The sequence below is a fragment of the Bactrocera dorsalis genome, chromosome 2 (genome assembly GCF_023373825.1).
Source record: "Bactrocera dorsalis isolate Fly_Bdor chromosome 2, ASM2337382v1, whole genome shotgun sequence".
NCBI lineage: Eukaryota > Metazoa > Arthropoda > Insecta > Diptera > Tephritidae > Bactrocera > Bactrocera dorsalis.
Window position 1 is genome coordinate 78,899,995 of NC_064304.1, and position 23,663 is coordinate 78,923,657.

Below are 23,663 nucleotides of genomic sequence, written 5' to 3' on the forward strand. Positions count from 1 at the left end.
GCACAGCAAGGTCAACTAGGCGACCAAATCAAATACCTCCAACGATTTCTTTGGAGAACAACAAGCAGTTAATTAATAAATAAAAAAAGTGTTGCGGAAAAACTCTCATAATGGGAATAAACAAGAAAAAAATTCCTGAAGCCCAAGCAGATTTTTCCGAAAAGGTGTTGTACACGTCCAACACTTTTCCAACAAAATCATCAAATAAAACTAAAATTGAAGAAGTTGAAGCTAAGCACCAAGATTTAGATCGAAAAACTTCCTTATTCATGAGGAAAGTTGAAAACCTCAGAAGAAAAATGGAAGATCTAAGCAAGGAATTAATGATCGACAACGATCAAATAAAATTCTTAGACTGTTTATTTACAGACATTCAAAATCTAAAAAGCAAATTAGATTTTAATGTTGAAATTGAAATCTTATTCGAAGAAATTTATGACGAATACTACGAAGAGCTTAAACATTTAAAGAAAAAGTTACAAAAAGACTTTGAAGAAAGAAAAATAATAAAAATTCCAACATTTTATGGCGATACTAAGGAATGGGCCAAATTTTACAACGTGTTCAAAGTTATGGTACATGACAACGAGCAGATGAAGAACATAGAGAAAATACTGCGTCTTCGTCAATGCTTAAAAGGCGAAGCTGCACGAGTAATACAGCATTTTCAAATTTCGTCAAAAAATTATGAAGCTGCATGGAGTCTACTTAAGAAAAAGTATGACAATCAGCCAATTCTGTTTATCGTACCCAAATTATCTACAACTGCGACGAAACTAACTAATGCAGTACAAAAGATTGAACACGAAAAACTTATAAAAATTCCACTACTCTCTCTATCTTCTGTTGAGGAAAAAACAACAGAAATAATAGAAAAAGATAGGAAGGAAAATGAAGCTGAAGAAGAGTCACTTGAAGAACTTCGTAAGCCTTCAAAAACTGAGGAATCTCACAATCTCATATCTCTTCCGGCAGGCTCACATTTTGGAGAAATGTGGGACAGTGAAGTCCAGACGAAATCGTTTGGAAATAAGGACGAAACTGAAGTAATTCAATACATTTTAGAAGACAAGCTGCGCGTAGCGGAAATTACTTTTAAGGAGCAAGGCACATTTAACGATGTGAACAATAAAATGTCTCCTTTGGAAATTGAGGAGAATGCAAAAGATGAAATAAAATATCTTGCAGAAAGAGATGTTGAAGTTGATAACGGAAGTGTTTCAAACGATGGTCCAGAGGGGGAAGAGGAAAATGCAGGCGAATCGAATGAGGAATCGATAAATGTAACTATTGGTGAAGACGAACAAAAACTTTTGCATGATAAGGCACCTGAAAAAAAGGAAAAATGCACCGATGCAGAAGGTGATACTACCGGCAAGAATTCTGCGCAAAAGAGTACAAAAACGGTTGCAGCTTTGTATGACACAAGAACATCCAAGAGTGGATCCAGCAGCAGTAAATGCAGCAAGTATGATGACGATAAATCAAAGAGAAAAGATAAAAAGTCCGGCGACAAAAAGGATAAAGACATTAGTGAACAAAAATCATCTTCAAACAAGTCTTCGCAGAAGGATGACAAAGAAACGTCTTAAGTGAATATCTCTACAAAATCGTCGTCCACAAGAAAGCAGACAACACCTTCACGTAATCTTTGGATATCCGGGTTATCTTCATTAACGAGAGCCAGGGATCTGAAAACTATATTTTCTAAATATGGAAAAGTTATCGGAGCCAAGGTGGTCACCAACACCGGTACACGTTGTTATGACTACGTAACAATGCCATCATCGTCGAATGCCAGTCGTTGCATTGAGAATTTGCATCATACCGAACTCCATGGACGGATAATATCAGTAGAGCTCACTAAAAACGAAATCAGCAACTCAACAAATGTCGCCAAAACACGAGTGGATAAAACAAAAATAGATCCAGTTGGAAAAGCGGATGTAGTAACAGCCATTTGGGAGTTACTAATACCATGGCAGCTTACGTTAAAACAAACGGACAAGCTAAAACCCAAAAGACGACAACGAAGAGCAGAGAAAGCTACGAGAAGGCATTGACAAGATCAGCAACAACGAATTAAAATTAAGTGAGTTAAATTTAAGAAACCATAGCGGACATTTATCTTTAGTGTCAGTAGTAATTGTAATATTATGCCTTTTAATACTATATTTCCGTTATAAATGTAAAGCGAATAATGCTGATAGAATCATTGTCAATATTCCCAACCGATAGAATATTAACACTCCAGTAGTCGCGCGTACTACAATAGTAGACCACTTGTGTATATACTTTTATGTTTTACGAATAACTATTCGCAAGAAGTCTGATTTTAAGTTCCTAATATGTTTAAAATGAATATTTTTTGGTTGATTTGGTTTTATAATAAACTGTTACTTATTATTATTAAAACAAATTTTTTTATTTACAAATATTTCGTTTCAAACCCTTATGTCTAAAATGTTCTACACATGTAGTACGCGCGACTACTAACGGCACAAAAAGGGGCGCGACCACTGGAGTGTTAATAACATAAAAAATACAGTCCACTAGATTTAAATAATCATTTCTTTCCCTCGGCAATATGTTCAAATATCATTGAACATGCTTATTTATCAGCAAAGCCGAAATTCTACTAAATATAAATATCTATTTATATATTAATATACTTACATACATACATATGTATATACATAATGCATTTACATGCAATGCACATCTACGAGTAATAATAATAAAAATGCATGGGACAAAAATCATAAATATACAGCAGAGACCAAACATTAAACACACACACGCACACTTGCAATAAATTATACACTTGAAATCAACCCCATGTCAAGCAGTAATAAAAAATATGCTGCAATACATAAAAACATACACACATACAAATATATTTAGTTATTTAAGATAGTTTTAGAAATTGTATATAAGCCAGAAAAATACAAAATAAAAATCAGAATGAATATATTCTCCCTCGAAATTAGACTTTCCATTTCCCCCCACCAGTGGTAAGGAATGACAAGTTCTTTTTTGAGGCCAATGTTTGACAATATAAATCAAACAGACGTGACAAAACTTTCCGATACATTCGTATAGAATAAGGTTCATTGCTCTTTGAAACATATAATACTTGGATATTTTTTTAGCCAAAATGGTATTCTTAAATATTCATATTTTCCATTATTCACGGAAAATGCAGTTTTTTCAATATCATTTTCTTTCATCAATATTTGATGAAATCGAGACTCAAGGTCTATTGTGGAGAAATACAAGGTATTTTCCAAAGTAATCAGGACTTAAAAAAAAAAACAGAACAAATGGTTTTTTCGGCAAAATCAATTTATTTTATTCAAAATAGCCTCCTTCTGCTTCAATACAGCTTTTTGCACGATCCAAAAGCATGTCGAACGAGTGTTTTAGCTCGTTGGCCGGTATGGCCACCAGTATGCCGGTGCCGGTTGAATGGCCTCTGGGTCTGCATAACGCTTTCCCTTCATGGGCAAATGCATTTTTCCGAAATTTTCTTCTTTTGACTAATTTTTACTTAATGTAAAAATTAACTCGCTCTCTATTCAAAAATGAACATGTACGTTGATACCAAAGGACATTCAGTACGCATCAACCTATTTAGTTTTATTATACTTAAGAATATTCAACATATTAGATAAGATATGAAACTGTGTAATTCTCTCTATTTTAAAAGCACATACAGTCCACTAATATTGAATAATTACTTTTTCCCTCGGCAATAGGTTCAAATATATTGAACAGGCTTCTAGATAACATATTGACCTAAGATATGCATTTAGGCAATTGAATACAAATGTGCATGTGCACTTGAAAACAACCCCATATTATGTAATACTATGTTCAGACCGACACTTAATCACACGATTTCGGCCGTTGAATGGATTATCCCACTAATCTTAAAAATTTATCAAGATTTCGCCATACAGAAATGACAGTTCCAAATCACTTCATTGAAATGATTTGAAACTGATCCACGCTAAATCTGTCCGTGCGACTCTGATTTTGCGCAATCTACTTGTCAGCACTGGAAAAATACTAGTCAGCACTGGAAAACTGTTACATTATCACAGCTGATTTAGACACTACAAAGGGAAAAAAATGTAAACAAACAAATTTATTTTATAGCAATGAATCTAATTTCACCTGAAAATCGACTTAACAAATGAAAAAATGCATTCACTATTTCTATTATATGGAAAACATTTGAAAAAAGACGGCTTTTATTTCAAACTACTATATGACAATCTTTTCTTTTGATAAATATTAAGCGATGTGACTTCATGAATGACAATAACAGCTGTTTTTTGATCTTTCTAACGGCAGTGAGAACACTGTTGGGTTATGAAATGATTAAATGTAATCTAATCTTTTGAATTTTCGGTCTGAACATGGTATAACATAAACAATGTGCTACATACATACATATGAACATGTATTAAGATAATTAATAGCGGGATTCTGTAACCAGTCTCTATTTGAGTCATTTTGAGGCAAAATCTCATTTTGTGACTAGTTACTATTCATTAAACAGTCTATAGCGTTAGTCTCAAAATATTGCATCAAATTTGAGATCTGGTAGTTAGCGGGTTACAAAACTAAAAAGAACTCTTGTCTGCCATTTTGAATATACTGTATAGAGATCATCATAGATATTAATCAAACACGAAAAGGTTAAAAATAAATAAATTTTAAATTAAATTAAATTAAATTATTAAATTTTCAACATATATTTTTATTTTTATTGATAATTATGTTTTTTGACTATGTTAAAGAAAATTTAATATTTGTTATCGACATATTTATTTTCATTCAAGTGTAAAATCATCTCTGAATAATGAAATGTAATAGATTTTGTGACTGTCACATACATAATAGCAAAATCGTCTCAAAAATTGTCTCTAACTTAAAATCTCAAATTTAGATACTTAAGACTGTCTCACGTTACAGAATCGCACGGTAAAATAGTTCTCGTAGAATGAAATAGTTCTCAGCTTAAATAAGATCTTTATTTCCCCCCCACCGGTGGTAAGGATCTAAAGAATCTTATTTAAGTTTTAAAGTTTGATCTTACAAATCAAACAGTTTGATTATAATTCAAACACTCTCACACTGGAATAAATTGGACATCCCTTTATCCCGGTATCATATTTCAAAATCGCACATTTATATTCAGTTTGTTTTGTCAAACCCCACAAAATTATTACTCTGCGTCCAATATTCAGTCGACTTACCACTATGATCAAATTGAAAGGTAAATTTTGTCCATTTCATCTCCTTCAAAGCCATCCCAATTACAATTAACCTGTATTAGATGGTCTATTGTCGCACTTCTTTGTTCAATAAATTCAGACAGTAAAGATCGAACAACTTAGTTTTAGAGCCTCATAAAACGACGCGTATCTCAAAAACTAAAAAATATTTTGACGTGAAATTTTTTAGCACAGAAATCAACAAAAGTACTGCCAACTTACAGAAAAAAAATTTACCGACTCGAAAAACACGCGAAGTTATAAGTCGCCAAGCAGAGTCGATAATTCAAACAGTCATGGAAGGGTTTCGCACCATTTTTACTCTAGCGAATAATGTGAAACCTCAGCGTAACTGTACAGTGCACACGGAAGAAACTTTTGCTGCAAAATAACGAAAAAGATCCGAATAAGTCAAACAGTTACGGGACATTTCGACAGGCTAAAATTTATGGCATTCTAACTGTCAAATCTATTGCCATTGCCGTTGCTAAATCTGTATGTGGGTATTTGTTATCATAACATAATCATTTGTGAAAAGGCGTCGGGTAAGTAGGTTCGTGCTGAAGTAGCGCATGCTTTGGGGTCTTGAACTGTTTAAATGTTTATATGGATGAAAAAAATTTATGTTATTTATAAAAAAAGGAGAAATATACTTTTCCTACAAATGTATTTCTTGAAAAAAAGATTTCATATTTTCGAAATATAATAATTTTTATACACCAATTAAAATAATAAATTTAAAGTGAGAAATGATATTTTGATTTATGCTTGTATAATTATTATTACAAGTTATTTAAGGCTTTACTCAATCGCCAATTCATTTAGTATAATTTTTCTGCAAATGAACAATATTAAACTAAATATTGACTTGTCAAAAAAGTCTTGCGGTACTTTTATTGAATTTTATTTATTTTATTTTTTATTTTTTTTTTTATTTTTATTTTTTCTACTATGCCGGTCTCTTTCGACCGATTCAGCGATTTTATCGCAATTTTCGACGACAGGCCTTCTGGAGCGTGGCGCATCTTCGACCACCTCTACAACACCAGAACGAAAGCGTTGAAACCATCGTTGTGCGGTGGAAATGGAAACTGTATCGGGTCCATAAACTGCACAAATTGGCGGCTTGAGGTGCATTTTTGCCTTTATCGTAGTAGTACTCGTACTGTAAAATATGCCGTATTTTCTCTTTATTTTGCTCCATGTTTGCGACGCTATAACTCACGAACGACTTAAAAGAAACGACAATCAATCAAACACGTGTTAGCGCGTGAAATGAGCTCTCCAAAAAGGTATAGCATGACCCGATGCGACGAATAAAACTAGAACTACGCGCTTTCAGCGCCAACTAGCGAAAATACCGCAAGACTTTTTTGACAACCCAATATTAATTTTTTTTTTTGAAAATTGTATGAAATTATTGTGGAAATGTTCTTTATTTTTATAATTTAAGACAACAAATTTAATACTCGCGCTACTATATTTAATATTAACGAAATGAAACTACCGTCGTCGGTATAAGTGTAAATGGGATGTGTTGCCTCTTTTCATAGAAATGAAAACTGAGCTGCCAAAGTGCTGAGGTGACAGTTCATTGCAAGAATAAAGAGATGTTCAACTTATTTCAGTGTGAGAGCACCTCAAAATTAGCATTTTTTTTAACATTTTTCATTATGGCCAAATTGAACGAAATAATAATTTTTGGGCATTTATCAACCCAACGCCCAACATTTAGTACGAATAAAAATTAATATACATATAGTGGTTATTTATTATATGGAAAAACTATTTAAAACTACTTTATCCTTATTTATGGCATGTTAAAACAACTGACTTTTGACTTTTCAATGTCCAATAAAAGGTTTTAAGCTTTTTAGCTCTTAATCAATAAATGTTTTTAATAATTTTCCATTGAAAATAATACTATGATGCTTGACATTACAAAATATTTCATCAAATACATTTAGATTTCATAGATTTATTAAATTTTCATTGTTTTTTCTAAGTGCAAAAGTGCCCTGTTACTGCGCACTATGGCCGAATTTGCGAAAGGTTCTTAATTTGCGGGCTTACAGAACGAGATGGCTAATGATACCGCTTTTTATAAGAAAACTTTGTGTAGCGAAAAAGCCCACTTTTTATCGATTGATAGCCATTGTTGGGACTCCGTTAAATATTCAAAAAGTCACTTATTAGTGTGCTGTATGAGCAGAGGGTTTTTCCATAGTAGTATTCTATATTTCAGTAGAAAATGTTGACTACAAGGAAAACTAATAAATGAAATCTATTTCATGAATTAACAAAAGTGTTAACGTTGTTGTTAACAATTTACATGTTGCATTTTCTTTTCGTCTCAAAATAATTACGTCACAAGATGGCGATTGGTGTAAGTAATCTTGATCTAAGAGATGAAATCATGAATTTCATTATTTTCAATGAAACCCAAAGAGACTAGTGATTTTAAAGCCACTTGGCAATCTATGAATATAAATATATGTACAGTGGCTCAAAGTAATAATGGAACAGTAAAAAGGCAGAAGTTTCGAACAGTATAATTGGTCGTACAGATTTAGTACAATTATTTTATATTTTATTTTAAAAATATGTATTTCACATGCTTAAATAATTAATAAAAAATATTGTAAGTTTCACATTTGTTATTTTTTAATTTGCTACTTTTTCGTAAAAACATATTTTTTAACCCCCCTAAGTAATAATGGAACACTATAAGGCAACTCTACTTATGCATTGCAGAAATCGCTACTAACTTCAATTTCTTATTAGTTAGTATAGAACAAAAAAGGGGAGTCCCAAAAATTCGGTATTCAGGTTTGGCTAGTTCTGTGAGTAAGTGTTATAAGTAAAATGGTTCCACAGAGTAAACAAACCACAGTTGAACAGCCGGAAACTGTCATTCGGTTGTCAAAATCGGGGAAACCTATCAGTGATATAAGTGAATTTGTGAATCGAGCTCCTACAACAGTATTTAATATAATAAAAAGGTACAAAAGTAATGGTAACATCAGCAATAGAGCAAAACCAATTAAACGCAAAATTTTTTCTGAGTTCGATGAGCGTTGGCTTTTAGCAAAAATTAGGAAAGATCCTCATACAAGTGCTCCAAAATTAGTTTCCTTAGCGGAGAAGTATTTAGGGAATAATTCATATCCAATGCGGATGTGTGCTTGCGGAAACACAATTACATATAATGAAAAAGTCGCGAGAAAAAAACTTTTTGTAAGTAAGGTTAAGAAACGGAGACGGATCAACTTTGCCGAAATCATACATGTTCTTAAAGATTTTTCCTTCTGGAAAAATGTTTTATACACGGACGAAAGTAAATTCAACATATTTCGGTCAGATCGGCAGTCATATGTTTGAAGAAAGACTAACACAGAGCTCAAACAAATTAACCTAAAGTATCCACTGCTAGTGGACAAGGAATAATGCATATAACAGAAGGGAATATGGATAAGATGGCTTATTTGAACACTTTGAAAGCGAGTGCGAAGGAAAGTGCTCGAAAATTGGACAAAGAAAAAGATTTTATATTTTACCAGGATAATGATCCAAAGTCCCGTGCTTGAAACTCTGACAAAATCCCCCGATTTGAATGTCATCGTGTCGAATTATTTGGAACAGAAATTAAATAAGCGCCACATTACGAAGACACCTAGGTTGGTAGCAGCCTGGAAAGAGAAGTGGAACAATATCCCACCTTCGTTCTGCCGTAAATTGGTGGAATCTATGCCAAATCACTTGAAAGCTGTTTTACAACAAAAAGGACGGCCCACTAAATATTAAAAAAAAAAATCTGTATTTCATTTTTTACCTTACTTATTTGTACTTATTTATGAGTGTCCAATTATTACTTTGAGCCTGAATTCTGTGTATTATTATAGTTATATTTTCCGTGGTAAATATGAACAATTTTAAAGTTTTGTGGGTTGATATATGTGTAGAAAAACACCGTACTGGTGTGCACTCGTTAAAATTGACAGTCAAATAGAACTTTATTTAAATATATGAAAATATTACACTTATGCAAATTTATAGAATGTTCTCAAATATTGCGTACTCGTTATTTTACGTTGTTCACTCGCTGACGGTTGCTTGTTGACTGTGCCCTTTTGGTTGCTGCCACTTGCTTTATTTTATCTGACACTTGTTGGGCAACAGAGTTGCCATCGCTTACAGTCGGCTTTCCTGACCCAATGTGGCGCCCTCGCCCATGGTGCTCTCATCTTTGTTGTCTATGTCGTCTGGATCATCTGGTGGTAACATGCACCAAGTTTTAAGTTGATCTGATGCAAATACGGCTTTGTAGTGACGTTGCGTTCGCTCGGCATGAGGTAAGTCTTCAATTACATAACGATCATTTGGCAGGACTTTGGTGATGATGAATGGTCCTCTGAATCGTGGTTCTAATTTACGTGATGTACGGAGCTTATTGGTTCGTTTGTAGTCAATAAGGGATCACCTTCGTTGTACGTCTTCGGTTGATTATGCTTTCGGCGTTTATTCGTTGAGCGGTGTCATCTATCAGGTCAACATCATCGTCTTGAAGTGCCTGGATAAGTTGATTCTGCAGGATGTCTCGAGGCACGTACCCATAAAGTAGTCGGAATGGTGTACAACCTGTGGTTTTATTCGGGATGGTATTAATGCTCCATTGCATTTGACGTAATTTGTCGTCCCATCGTCTTTCGTCATCAGTAGAAGGTAGTAGCATGGATAGGATGACGCGGTTTGCTCGTTCAGCGTGTCCGTTAGCGCGTGGCGTCCGCACTGCGTTGAGAATATGTTTGACGTTGTTTTCATTGCAAAACTTTTATAACGCTTTTGAAGTGAAGGCCGTTCCTCGGTCGGATATGATACGTTCAGGCATTCCCAGATAGCTCGTGATCTCAAGCAATACCGGGATTACATGGCTTGTTGCGGTACTCTTGACTGCTCGTAGGATTGTGAATTTGGTAAATGAATCTACAATTACCAACACATGCTCGTTGCGTTTTAAACTTTTTGGGAACGGACCCAAATGATCAATGTGTATTGTCGTAAACGGTATTGGCTTAACGTTATCGTAGTGATATCGACCCTCACGTCGTCCGCCAGGGGTTTTATTTAGCACAACCCACACATGAGTTGATGTAGCTCTTTATGTAATTGCGCATTCGAAGAAACCAGAAGAGATTGAGATTTCGTTTTATTGTTTTGTCAACGCTCATATGACATGCCTTATCGTGGCATTCGTGCAGTATTTGGAACCTTAATTGCTTCGGAACAACCCATAGTAGTTTGTTGTCGTGTTTTCGATATAGGCGTCCCAGTTCCACAACGTAGTCGGGATATTCTGGCTTCACCTCATTCTGTATTTCGTTAACGATGTTTCTTATTTTCTCGTCTTGTAGCTGAACACTAAACAACCAATCCGCCTGGTCGATAATCATCTTGGAAATTTTGAGATCAGCGGCATCTACTTCGTGTGAATCTTCATAAGGTGCACGGCTCAACGCATCGACATGGGCCATACGAGCTCCTGGTCGATGTTGAATTTCAATGTCGAATTCTTGGATTCTCAACCACCATCGGGCAATGCGTGGTATAAGCTCTCGTTTCTCCATTGTTGTTCGTAAAGCGTTGCAATCGGTAATAACTTTGATCTTCTTTCCGTATACGTAGTATTTGAATCTTTCCAATGATTCCACAATCGCTAATGCTTCGAGTTCATAGCGTTTTTCGTTGTCTGTAGTAGAGCGACTAAAATATGAGATCGGGTGGAGTTGTCCGTTCTCGACTTGCAACAAAACGCTTGCAAGACCGATAGAGCTTGCGTCTGTTCGGCTTCGATGCGGTAGTTGACCATGGTTGGTTTTGATGATAATGTGGTTTTGAGTTCGTTGAATGCTGACTCTGCTGTAGTCCCCATGCGAATGCGGTGTTGTTGCGTAGCAATTTGCGTAACGGTTCAGAAATAATGGAATAACCAGCGACGAATTTTCGGAAGTAGCCACTGAGACCTAAGAATTTGCGTACTTCAGTGACATTTCTCGGCTGTGGAAAATTTACGATAGCGTTGGTTTTGACGTTGCCCGGACTGATGCCTTCAGGAGTTAACTGATGTCCCAAAAATGTTATTGTTTGCGTGAACAACTCACATTTGTTAACGTTCAATGTGAGTCCACAAGTACGTAGTACTTGGAGTATACGAGAAAGCTTTGTATACATTTCGTCGAAAGAATTGCTGCCGATTAGGATGTCATCCATATAATGCAGCATGTCGCCCGTCTCCACCCGTCTTTGGATATCTGTAATGAGTCTATTAAATACAACTGGTGCATTCTTTAGACCAAACGGCATGCGTTTGAACTCATATAGACCGTCCGTTGTGATAAAAGCGGTGTATTTCCTACTATCGGGTGCCATTTTGATCTGATAGTACCCACTATTCAAATCGAGTGACGAAAAGTATCGGAAACGTTTTGCTTCATGTAGCCGTTCTTCAATATTCGGGACTGAAAATTTTTCTTTCTTTGTTATCTTATTAATTCGTCGATAATCGATACATAACCGATCACTTCCATTCTGCTTTTTGACTAAGACCACGGGACTTGCGTATTCGGATGTCGATTTCGTGATAATATCACGCTCAAGTAATTCTTCAATCATCTTGTTGACAATATCACGCTTCGGTTCTGGGATACGATAAGGCGCTTGAAATATGGTGCGATTGCTCTAAAGTTCGATGCTAGCTTGAACTACGTCAGTTTTGCCAATATCTTTCAGCCCACTGGAGAAAACATCGGCATAGCTTGCCAGAAGACTTTGTATCTTATTTCGTTCTGCTTCACTGCTGAAATTGGACATTAGTTTGGAAAAATTGCTCTCAGTTATTACCGTTGTCTGTACTGTTCGTCTGCTTCCGAATATTGTGCGACCATTTTCAATTTTCAGCGTAGTGTTTGCAGTGATAATAACATCTTGACCTATTAAAACGTCTTGTTCTAGTAACTCGTCATCAGCGATGTTGGCTTGCGTCTCGATGTTGATTCCGTCGATGGTGATGTCTATGGTAATAGCCTCCGTGAAAGTACGCACCCCTCCGCAAATGCCTTTTACTTGTAAGCAGCATTTTACGGCTTTATCGGCTACTGACCTACGAATGATGCTGCATTGGCTGCCCGTGTCGATGAATGCGATATACGGGTGCGCTTTTATGTAAACTAATTTCTTGAAACATTCGTCAAGGTTGATTGCACCAAGTCGTCGTAACGGTACTGTCGTCTTCTCACAATTTCCTCCGTTTGGATGAACTTTGTTACACGTTGTACAGCGATGTCGTTTCTGCGGCAATGGACATTTGTTGGCGAAATGTCCAGGTACGTTGCAATTGTAGCATTTCAATTGTGCTTTAAATTCATCATTTTGTTTCGTTGACTCAGCATATTTTTCGTTATTGTTGTCTCGCTTGCTTGGTTGATGTACTTGTGGCTCACTCCGCGATTAATGAAATAGTCCTCGATGGCGTCTCTCATCTGCTTCATTGTTGTAAACTTCATTGCTGTAATGCTTTGTTGGAGTTCTCTATGTTTTAACCCAGCTCTTGCATAACGTATAATGGCTGCCTCACTCAGTTTGTAACGTATACCTAGTGCCGCCACTCGAAAACAATATTCTTTCACGAAATGAATTTCTGCCTCGTCTCGATCTGAACCAAATTCGTGTCGTAACGCATCAGCAAAATTTCCCCAAGTTGTGTGTAATGTGGGTGATGCATCCAACCACATACGTGCAACTCCTCTTAAACGTGTATAAATAGCCAACAATAAAAATTTCTCGTCCCATCTATATGCTTCCACTACTCGATCGACTCTGTCAATAAATTGCTCTACCGTAATGCTTGCGTTATTCGTTGGATCAAATTCCGGCAGGGTATTTGCAATTTCTTTTACTGACGCGTGTCGCATATTCCCGTTCGTTGAAATATTCCCGTTCGCAGAAATATCCCCGTTGCTTTGAATGCGTGTTGTAACGTTTTTGTTAGTTGCCACCGTGCTGTCGTCGTTCGTTGAAATAGCGTCAGTGGCGTGACTCTGAACGCCTGCGCCGCCGTTGACTACGACTGCGCTATCGTTGCTATTTGCGTTTTGTACCTCTTGCATGCTGGCTGTACCAGTGCCGTTGTTTTGTGCTTGTAGTAGCTGTACCATCATTTCGCGTAACTGCTTCATCTCCTGCTGCAGTTGTGCCACCGTTGATATCTCGGATGACTCCTCCGTAACGTTGATCTCTTGGATGTCCACCTCGTCGGACTCCTCATATGCGCTAAGACGTTGCAACAATTGGTCTCGCGTGCCAGTCGTCGCTAATTGCCTTTCCCGTAGCAACCTCTTCAGTTGTTCCACCTTCAAATCACTGATTTTCGCCATCGTATCGTTTTTACGTATCGTGTATATATATCTGCCGGTGCCTATAGCCCTTCACCAACGCACATATACTTCCTATGTATGTAGACGTGTATGGGTTTATCATCCCACTTCTGAACTGTAGAAAAACACCGTACTCGTGTGCACTCGTTAAAATTGACAGTCAAACAATTATAACAATATAGAACTTTATTTAAATATATGAAAATATTACACTTATGCAAATTTATAGAATGTTCTCAAATATTTCGTACTCGTCATTTTACGTTGTTCACTCCATAGATAATATGATACGAAACTCTTTGATTCGAGAGAGAGCTGTCAAAACTCGCATTTTTTATAACATTTGTCAATGATGCCACTGCTGAAAAAATTTAGATTGGGTATATAATAAATTATACAAAAATTTCATTTCACATTAATTTCGTCAAGTAATTATAGCGCTTTACTTCTGGCATCCCGCCTTTTCTGAAGTCAACTGTCAAAAATTCCTTGATCTCCATCGCTGTCAAATAATCAGGGAACGCGTTTGACAGAAAAAGAGAGCCAATGCTAAAGTTTCGTATCATATTATCCATGGTTCACTCGCTGACGGTTGCTTGTTGACTGTGCCCTTTTGGTTACTGCCACTTGCTTTATTTTATCTGACACTTGTTGGGCAACAGAGTTGCCATCGCTTACATATGTGAACACTAAACAAAATTTTAAAAATAAGAAAAATTATTGTCGTCTTTCAATTTAAATTGTTTGCATTTAAGATAAAAGTATTTCATTCATACTGATCGATTATAACTTTGGGCCACTGTATATAATTTTGGTAATCGTTCAGGAGAGCGGCTTTTCAGAAAACATACACCAATTTTCTTGTTTTTAATTCCACATTACGAATATATATGGCGCATGACCAATTTTTATGTTCTTTTGTAATAAAAACGATAAAAAATGTTAGGGGTATTCTCTTGCTCTTGCAAGATTGCAGATTGCAAAAATACTGTTACAAAAGTAGTATTAAGTTATATTTGTATTGCTATATGCATCCCTTATTATGAACAATAGCTGTAGGTATATAGAATAGCATTTGTTTTGTTGTAGACATCTGGCGCCGCGGCTGTCTGCTTATCGAAACAATAGACATCTGGAGCCGCACTGTCTGCTTGTCTACTTAAACAATTGCTGAGTCTGGCGCCGTATAGCATTATGTTCTGGTAATTTCCAGACGCAATATTCTAGAAGGACACGTCGGCATCAGCGAGAAGTGCGTGGCTATAAAGCCGTGGCAGCGCCAACATAATCAATCAGTGCTAAGAGTAAACTGCTATAGTGTAGACGAATTGTGAAATAAAGAGTTGTTGAATTAAATTAAACAGTTTTGCTTTTATTTGTCAATCCAGAGATACGAACCTAGCAAAGTAAATTAGCAAGCAGTAAAAATCGTAACAATTGGTGTCAGAAGTGGGATTGTCAAATAATCCAAATTCAAGATGGTTAAATTCGGAGAATTGAGAATTCAGCAATTAAAAAAGGAACTGGAGGAGCGTAATTTGCCGATAAGCGGGCAAAAGGCGGATCTGCAGGCACGATTACGTGAAGCAATGGAAGCGGATGGAATTAATGTGGACGAGTTCGAATTTGTTGGGCCAGAAACTTCTACAAAGGTAGAAGAAAAAGTAGAAGAACAACGAACATCATCGAGTGTGGACATGAACATGCTGTTAGTGGCTATACAGAAAATAGCTGAAAATACAGAAAATGCAGTGCAAACAGGAAATCGTCTGGCACAGTAAATAGCGGAAAATGCAGAAAAGGCAGTGCAAACAGAAAATCGTCTGGCACAGCAAATGACGCAAATAGCTGAAAATGCAGTGCAAACAGGAAATCGTCTGGCACAGCAAATGACGCAAATAGCTGAAAATACATCACAGTTAGAGTCTCGCCTTACACAACAAATGACTGAAAATAATACGCAGTTAGAAAAGCGTTTGGTACAACAGATTACAGAAAGTAATACACAAGTGCAACAGAAAGTTGCAACAGAAAATTGGAAGACGAATTAAGCACGTTAAAAAATGACGAAGAAAATTTGAAATCAGAAGTTCTTCATTTGAGTAATCGGATGCGAGAACTGCAACTGCATGGCCCTGCACCATCAACAAATAATCCAAGATTAAAGGCACCCACATTCGATGGAAGTATTCCATTTCAAATTTTCAAACTTCAGTTTGAAAAGACAGCAATGGCCAATAACTGGAATGCAGTGGACAAAGTAGCGTCCTTGTTTGTATCATTGAAAGGACCTGCGGCAGAAATCCTTCAGACTATTCCAGACTGTGAACGGGACAACTATGAGGCATTGATGAGTGCGATAGAAAGACGATATGGTAGTGAGCACCGGAAACAAATATACCAGATCGAACTGCAAAATAGGGGTCAGAAAATGAACGAGTCATTGCAAGAGTTCGCAACTGAAATAGAACGTCTGGCTCATCTGGCAAATGCAGATGCACCTGTGGATTACATTGAGAGGGTAAAAATTCAAAGCTTCATAAATGGAATTCGTGATGTGGACACCAAACGCGCCACATATGCATTGCCAAAAAGAACGTTTGCTGAAACGGTTTCGCACGCCCTCACACAGGAAACAGCTTCTCTACTAACCAGCACACAAAGTACAAAGGGTTGAAATGGAACAACCGGCGCTGATGGAAGAAATATTGAAGACTCTGAAAACAATTGCTGCACCGCAAGTAAATACAACAGGAAGATGTTTCAACTGTGGAAAAGCGGGTCACTTTGCCCGAAATTGCAATACAAAAGTAAACCCATCAAAACGGAAACAATCAACAGATAACGAGGACGGAGCATCCACATCTCACAAGTCGTTAAACTAAAACGGAACAGTTCAAAGGGGCGTGAGCTGGTTCCCACAACTATTTGCCCCGCCATCTCGATATCACAAATAGGTCGCCATGACAACAATCTTACCATCAACGGCATCGTAAATGGACGACTGTCAACGCTTACTTTGGATACTGGTGCCACACATTCAATTATCCGACCGGATGTGGTAAGAGGAACGGTTGAACCATTAGTCGGTTGCAAGCTTCGAACGGCCACCGGGGAGGAAGCAGCTGTCGCGGGAAAAGTGTTTTGCGAAGTGATGATTGGTACCCTGGAAATTAGTCACACCTTCATCGTAGCAGAAATCATGGATGAAATTATAATGGGAGTAGATTTCATGATTGATCACGGGGTTACTTTGGATTTAAACAAGCAAATGCTGTTTTGCCAGAACATGGAGCTGCCTATAAACACCGGATATGTGACCAACGTTGAAAGTAAGAGGGTGATTGTTGATGATAATCAGAGTATTCCACCAAAATCTGAGGCGATTGTATGCGCAAAAGTGAATGGAGGAGGTGGGACTGAAGAGTTGTGGATTGTGGAACCAACAAAAATATGTAGATACACCCATATTGGTAGGAAGAACGCTTGTGAAAACTAGAGAAGACGCCACCATTCCGGTCAGAGTAGTGAATGAATTCAACACGCCTATAAGTCTGAAGAAAGGAGCAGTAATTGGACAGTGCCAGAATATAAGTGCAATAGCACGATGCGAACAGTCACAACAGAAGCCTACTATTGAGCCACAGCAGATAAGTCCTACACTCCTAAACAATTTGCTGAACGAACTGCATGGAAATGAAAAATTAAAAGCAGAAAAACTATTAGAAAAATACGCATCCATATTTGCAAACGAAGGAAACACAGGAAGAACCGGCATTGTCAAACATCGCATAAATACCGGAGACGCTAAACCAATCCGACAAGTTCCACTAGAAAAACGTGAGGATGCTAACAAAATTATCGAAGACATGCACAAAAACGGTGTAATCGAACCTTCAATAAGTCCATGGAGCTCACCTATCGTCTTAGTTAAAAAGAAAGATGGTAGCACCCGTTTCTGCGTAGATTATAGGAAGTTGAATGATGTCACAAAGAAAGACAGTTATCCTCTACCGAGAATCGACGATACATTAGACACCTTGTCTGGAGCGAAATGGTTTTCTACATTAGATCTACAAAGTGGATATTGGCAAGTCGAGATTGATGAATGTGACCGTGAAAAGACCGCTTTCAGTATGGGCGACGGGTTATGGGAATTCTCTGTGATGCCATTTGGGTTATGTAATGCGCCTGCAACGTTCGAGCGACTGATGGAACATGTGTTAAAAGGACTCAACTGGAAGACATGTTTGGTGTATCTTGATGACATTATCATCATGGGAAAAAGTTTTGATGATCATCTGAAAAATCTAGAGGAAGTCTTTCAGCGAATAGCATCAGCCGGATTACGCTTGAATCCCAAAAAGTGTTCATTATGGAAGAAGCAGGTCACATATCTCGGACATAAAGTGTCAACTGAGGGGATTCACACCGAGGAGGGAAAAATAAAAGCAGTTAAAGATTGGCCTCAACCCACCAACATACAAGAACTCCGCAGCTTCCTCGGCTTATGCACGTATTACCGCCGTTTTGTACCTGGATTTGCGAACGTGGCTAGAAGTTTACATGATTTAACAAAGAAGAATCACCCGTTTGTATGGCAGTTGGAACAGGAAAAAGCATTTGAGCAGCTTAAAGAATTACTTTGTACGGCGCCGATGTTAGCTTATCCAATACCTGGAAAGAAATTCATCCTGGATACAGATGCGAGTGCTTATGGAATTGGAGGTGTCCTGTCTCAGCTCATCGACGGACAAGAAAGAGTAATTGGTTATTACAGCAGAGTGCTCGGGAAACCAGAGAAAAACTACTGTGTGACGCGGAAAGAACTACTAGCTGTGGTGGAATGTGTAAAACATTTCCACAAGTATTTGTATGGACAACGAGTCTTGCTGAGGACTGATCATGCAGCATTAAAATGGTTATTACAGTTTAAGAATCCGGAAGGCCAAATTGCACGATGGATCGAAAGATTACAGAATTACGATTTCGAAACAGAACGCCGAAAGGGGATTCACCACAAAAATGCGGATGCATTATCACGTCGCCCTTGTCCACTGGAATGTAAACATTGCTCCAAATCAGAGGGAAAAGAAGGTATAATCGACGTGCGATTACTGAATATAGAGCCTGAAGATGATTGCACTCCTCACCGCATCAGAATCAATCAGCTGGAGGACCCTGATCTTGCAAAGCTGGTAATAGCCAAAGAAAATGGGGTACGACCACCAAAGGAACAAATAAGTAACGAGAGTTCAACGGCAAAAGCATATTGGGCCCAATGGAACAGCATAAACCTCGTTAATGGATACCTTCATCGTACCTGGGAAAGCGAAGATGGCAAACAGTCTCGTCTGCTGATCATAGTACCGAAGTCCATGATCCCGAAAGTATTGAAAGAATATCACAATGGACCTAGTGGAGGGCACCTTGGAATTACAAAAACTATAGAGAAGATTAAACAACGGTTCTACTGGATCGGTTGTCGAGATTCCATAGCAGAATGGATAAGTAATTGCGTAGAGTGCATGGCAGCTAAAGGTCCTAAAGCCAAAAGTCGCGGTAGGCTACAACAGTACAACGTGGGATCACCATTTGAACGAGTCGCAATGGATGTTGCAGGTCCGTTCCCAACCAGTACGGCCGGAAACAAATATCTACTGGTTGTCATGGACTATTTCAGTAAATGGCCAGAAGTATATGCCTTACCAAACCAAGAAGCGAAGACAGACCGAAGCGTTTGTAGAAAATTGGATAACAAAGTTCGGAGTGCCCGTCGAATTACACTCAGATCAAGGCAGGAATTTCGAATCTTCCATTTTCCAAGAAGTCTGTACATTATTGGGCATCCACAAGACACGGACAACAGCGTTACATCCACAATCAGATGGAATGGTGGAGAGATTCAACCGAACGCTCGAAGAACATCTGCGGAAAATCGTTGATAAAGATCAAGGGAATTGGGACAAGTGCATCCAGATGTTCCTGCTGGCGTATCGTTCAGCGAAGCACGAGACAACTGGTTACACGCCAGCAAAGATTATTTTCGGATCTGATCTGCGACTCCCTGCTGATCTTAAGTTTGGAACGAATCCTACAGCTGTAAGAAATGATGGAGATTATTGTTCTGCCTTAAAGGAAGAAATGAATGAATTGCATCTAATGGTAAGACAGCATACGCATCTGATGAGCAATAAGATGATGGACCGGTTCGATCAAGCGGCAAATTCAAAAGGTTTTGAAGAAGGTGATTATGCCGGTGCACCAAGAAGAAATATATGCAGTTCTTGCCCCGGCAAGGGTTTTGCAAGAGCAAGAGACTACCCCTATTATGATTTTGCGCGATATACACGATATATATGGCACCACTTTTCGAAATTCAATCGGGCACTATTGATACAGGCAGTGATAGGTTTCGAAATATCGACATTCTCGAGATTCGAGCCTGAACGAGAAATGATAAGAAATGAGAGAGATATAATAGAAAAATAATATTAATTGGAAAAATAAAAAGAAATTAAAATAACGATATTCTCAATATACGAGTCTGAAAGAGAATTGGTAAAAATGAGAAATAAATAAGGAAATTTTATAATTAAAAAAAAATCGAAAAACAATTTTAATTAAAAAATTTTTATTTTAAGCAAATATCTAAATAATTACTAAAAAATAAATATGTAGAAACAATGTAGTGAAGTGTAAGTGTATAAAAAGTGCGTAAAATGAAAAAAAAAATTATCATATATCGAGAAATTGCAGAATTAAATTTGCGAAATTTTCACCTCTAAATGCAAATATCTCGAAAACTATAAGTTTGCGGCGGCTATACTTATATATTTTCTTAATCTCATCAGCCCTATCCAACCATACCACTTTTAACCTTGAAATCGTGGGAAAGTATACTAATATTTCCGGAAATATTTTATTCCCGATTTCTTGGGACGGATAGATCAGATAGACTTCATCGAAAAAATCAAGTCTTTGTTTTTATACATCACCCTAATAGAAAGCGATTGATAAATAACTGTCTAATTTGAATAATTTTATGTGGCAACACTACTACATGAACTTGGTTGCTTTTGACGTGTCATCATACGGCCTAAAATCAGAAAACTTAAATACAAGTTAGAATTGCGAAAAGTTATTGGTGTTAGCAAGTATAATTATCTTTTAAAAATATTTGCATAATATGGAACCTTTAGTGGTCAACCAGCCTGTTGTCATTGACAATGTAAGTGTGCTATAACTTAATTCGCTTACTAACAAATTTGGCATAAAGATTGGGTGTGTGGCATCAAGTGACATCACTCGTCGTTTTATGCAAAACTATGAAGCCGCAGTTCCCGTGCCTCTCTTATAAACTTCAACTGCTTCATGAGGATGGTATACATATATAGACAAAGTGATGACTAAACCCTCGCATATACATATTATCGATTATACCTTTACATTTCTAAATATTAAACTCTGATTTACAATATTAACTTATTTGTGCTCAAAAATGAAACTTGTTTCATACCTGGTTTATCTATTATATTTATTTTTCAACGTTTATATTTAATACAAGATGTGCGGTCGTATTGCCCACCTAATATTATGCCTTCATCCAATCGTAACTTCCTTCCATATTTTAAGGGATATACTACAGGTTGTTTCTCACGGACCCACGTTGGCGGCAAACTTAATGAAACTGTGTTTTTATCAATTTCTCTTCGTCCACATTTTCCATAATGCTTCTTAAATGCTTCCGGTCTAGAAATCTTATTATATGGATCGCGGTAGTAGTCTCTAAATTCTTGGCAATCAAGGTAGAAATTATCAATGTCATCTAATTTGGCATAATTAACCATAGTTAGCCCAATTTTAGGTGCAAAATTCATGATAGATTTTCTGGAATTTCTGGAACTGCGTGAAACAATCAGCATATCAACTTCTGGAGCGATAATAGTTTTCATTTTATATATATGTTTTTGTTAATTGCTATTGAATAATTTGAATTTTTAAAATTTAAATCTGTAGATAAATTTTATGTACTTATAATATACATATAATTGTCATTTTTCTCAAAGGGTTCTGGAGTTATAAAAGCTGGTTTTGCTGGGGAGCACATTCCAAAGTGTCGGTTTCCAAACTAGTAAGTTAATCATTTATACTAATATTGAAAAACGAATAGATTAATTTACATACATAGTATTGGACGGCCCAAGCATGTTCGGGTCATGGCCGGAGCTCTTGAAGGAAAGATTTTCGTGGGTCCCAAAGCAGAAGAGCATCGAGGCTTACTAAGTATAAGATACCCAATGGAACATGGTATAGTTACTGATTGGAACGACATGGAACGAATTTGGAATTACATTTATAGTAAGGTAAAATGATACAAATTTATGTCAAACTAAGAACATTTATCTCTAACAAAAGAATTTGGCCCATTTTGTTCTGCTCTGCATTAAAAATAGGAACAATTAACCACATTTCCTGAAGACCATCCCGTTTTGTTAACGGAAGCGCCATTAAACCCCAGGAAAAATCGTGAAAAAGCAGCTGAATTTTTTTTTGAAGGAATAAACGTACCCGCGCTTTTTGTATCAATGCAAGCTGTCCTCAGTCTGTAAGTAGCTTTTTATAATAAGCTTGAATGTGTAATGATTCGGTTTTTATGAAGTTATGCTACAGGTCGTGTAACGGGAGTTGTGCTTGACTCTGGTGATGGTGTTACTCATGCGGTTCCTATTTACGAAGGATTTGCGATGCCTCATAGTATTATGCGTGTTGATATTGCTGGACGAGATGTTACACGTTATCTAAAGACTCTTATTAGAAAGGAAGGTTTTAATTTCCGAACTACAGCAGAATTCGAAATTGTGCGATCAATTAAGGAAAAACTTTGTTATCTGGCGACTAATCCCCAAAAAGAGGAAAGTGGAGAAACTGAAAAAATTTCTTATATATTGCCTGATGGCAAGACTTTGGAAGTGAGTAACATATCGAAATGGAAAATATATCATACAAGTGTTTTGTTTTCGAATTCAGGTTGGTCAAGCAAGGTTTAGGGCACCGGAGGTGCTCTTTCGACCAGACTTACTTGGTGAAGAATGTGAGGGCATTCACGATGTACTCATGTATGCTATTGAGAAGTCTGACATGGACCTTAGAAAAATGTTGTACCAAAATATTGTATTATCCGGAGGTTCAACACTATTTAAAGGCTTTGGTGATCGTCTGTTGTCTGAATTGAGAAAACACTCAGCAAAAGATCTAAAAATTAGAGTGAGTTAAATTGAAAATATTTTCTAGTATTAATTTTACGTTTAAGCTCTGCAGTAGTATGTGACGTTTGTTTCTATGACCCGTATTTTGCTTATTTGAAATTATGTCTTTCGTAAACTATTATAATTTGTTATCGTTATTCTTATTACGCAGATAGCGGCACCTCAAGAACGTCTGTATTCCACATGGATGGGGGGCTCCATTTTAGCATCGCTAGATACATTTAAGAAAATGTGGATATCGAAACGAGAGTATGAAGAAGAAGGACAGCGAGCCGTACATAGAAAGACATTTTAAATAAATAACTAAATATAGTTTGTGTACTTATAATTATAAGTCAGTGCTTTGAATTCAAAAACTGAATGCAAATCATTGTGTCGTGTGACTGAAGAGTTAAGAAGAAAAGGAAAACCATCTGAACACGTTCTGTGAAAATTAAATATTTAAAATAATTTAAAAATAATACCTTGCAAATAATACATAATTTATTACCATCGGTTAATTTTATTAGACGAAAGAGCTTACAAAAGGTTTAAATCAAATATGAAATTGGTTTTAAAACTTAATTCTATTGAATGCGATAGTAGGATTCCTTTCTAATAATACTCAACTATTTTGGGTTCAATAAACTGCTTTGTAATATATGAGGAATTATACATATTTACGTTTTATTCGTCAGTTT

The 23,663-nt window shown here is 36.8% G+C and overlaps 3 protein-coding genes across 4 annotated transcripts; 1 reads left to right on the forward strand and 2 right to left on the reverse strand.

The window, feature by feature from the left end:
• Window positions 1–12,685: 12,685 nt before the first annotated feature.
• Window positions 12,686–14,416, reverse strand: LOC125776162 (uncharacterized). The gene is made up of 2 exons (XM_049447051.1): window positions 14,129–14,416; window positions 12,686–14,072 (listed from the first exon to the last, which is right to left on the reverse strand). Exon 2 carries the CDS (start codon window positions 13,712–13,714, stop codon window positions 12,686–12,688), a length of 1,029 nt encoding a protein of 342 aa, XP_049303008.1. The 5' UTR covers window positions 13,715–14,072; window positions 14,129–14,416.
• A 673-nt stretch (window positions 14,417–15,089) lies between these two features.
• LOC105232130 (actin-related protein 1) lies at window positions 15,090–23,637 on the forward strand. 2 transcript variants are annotated; one of them, XM_011213744.4, is made up of 7 exons: window positions 20,765–20,945; window positions 21,784–21,848; window positions 21,906–22,080; window positions 22,171–22,322; window positions 22,377–22,686; window positions 22,745–22,981; window positions 23,135–23,637. In XM_011213744.4, the coding sequence occupies exons 1-7, from the start codon at window positions 20,904–20,906 to the stop codon at window positions 23,276–23,278; spliced, it is 1,125 nt and encodes a 374-aa protein (XP_011212046.1). In that variant the 5' UTR covers window positions 20,765–20,903; the 3' UTR covers window positions 23,279–23,637. The 2 variants fall into 2 exon arrangements, 1 of the variants encoding a protein (XP_011212046.1); XR_007421756.1 differs by lacking the exons at window positions 21,784–21,848; window positions 21,906–22,080; window positions 22,171–22,322; ... (1 more) ...; window positions 22,745–22,981; window positions 23,135–23,637 and adding an exon at window positions 21,350–21,507 and having other exon boundaries at window positions 15,090–20,945.
• Window positions 21,184–21,669, reverse strand: LOC105232122 (uncharacterized). The gene has a single exon (XM_011213732.4). The coding sequence runs from the start codon at window positions 21,667–21,669 to the stop codon at window positions 21,259–21,261; it is 411 nt and encodes a 136-aa protein (XP_011212034.1). The 3' UTR covers window positions 21,184–21,258.
• Window positions 23,638–23,663: the final 26 nt, after the last annotated feature.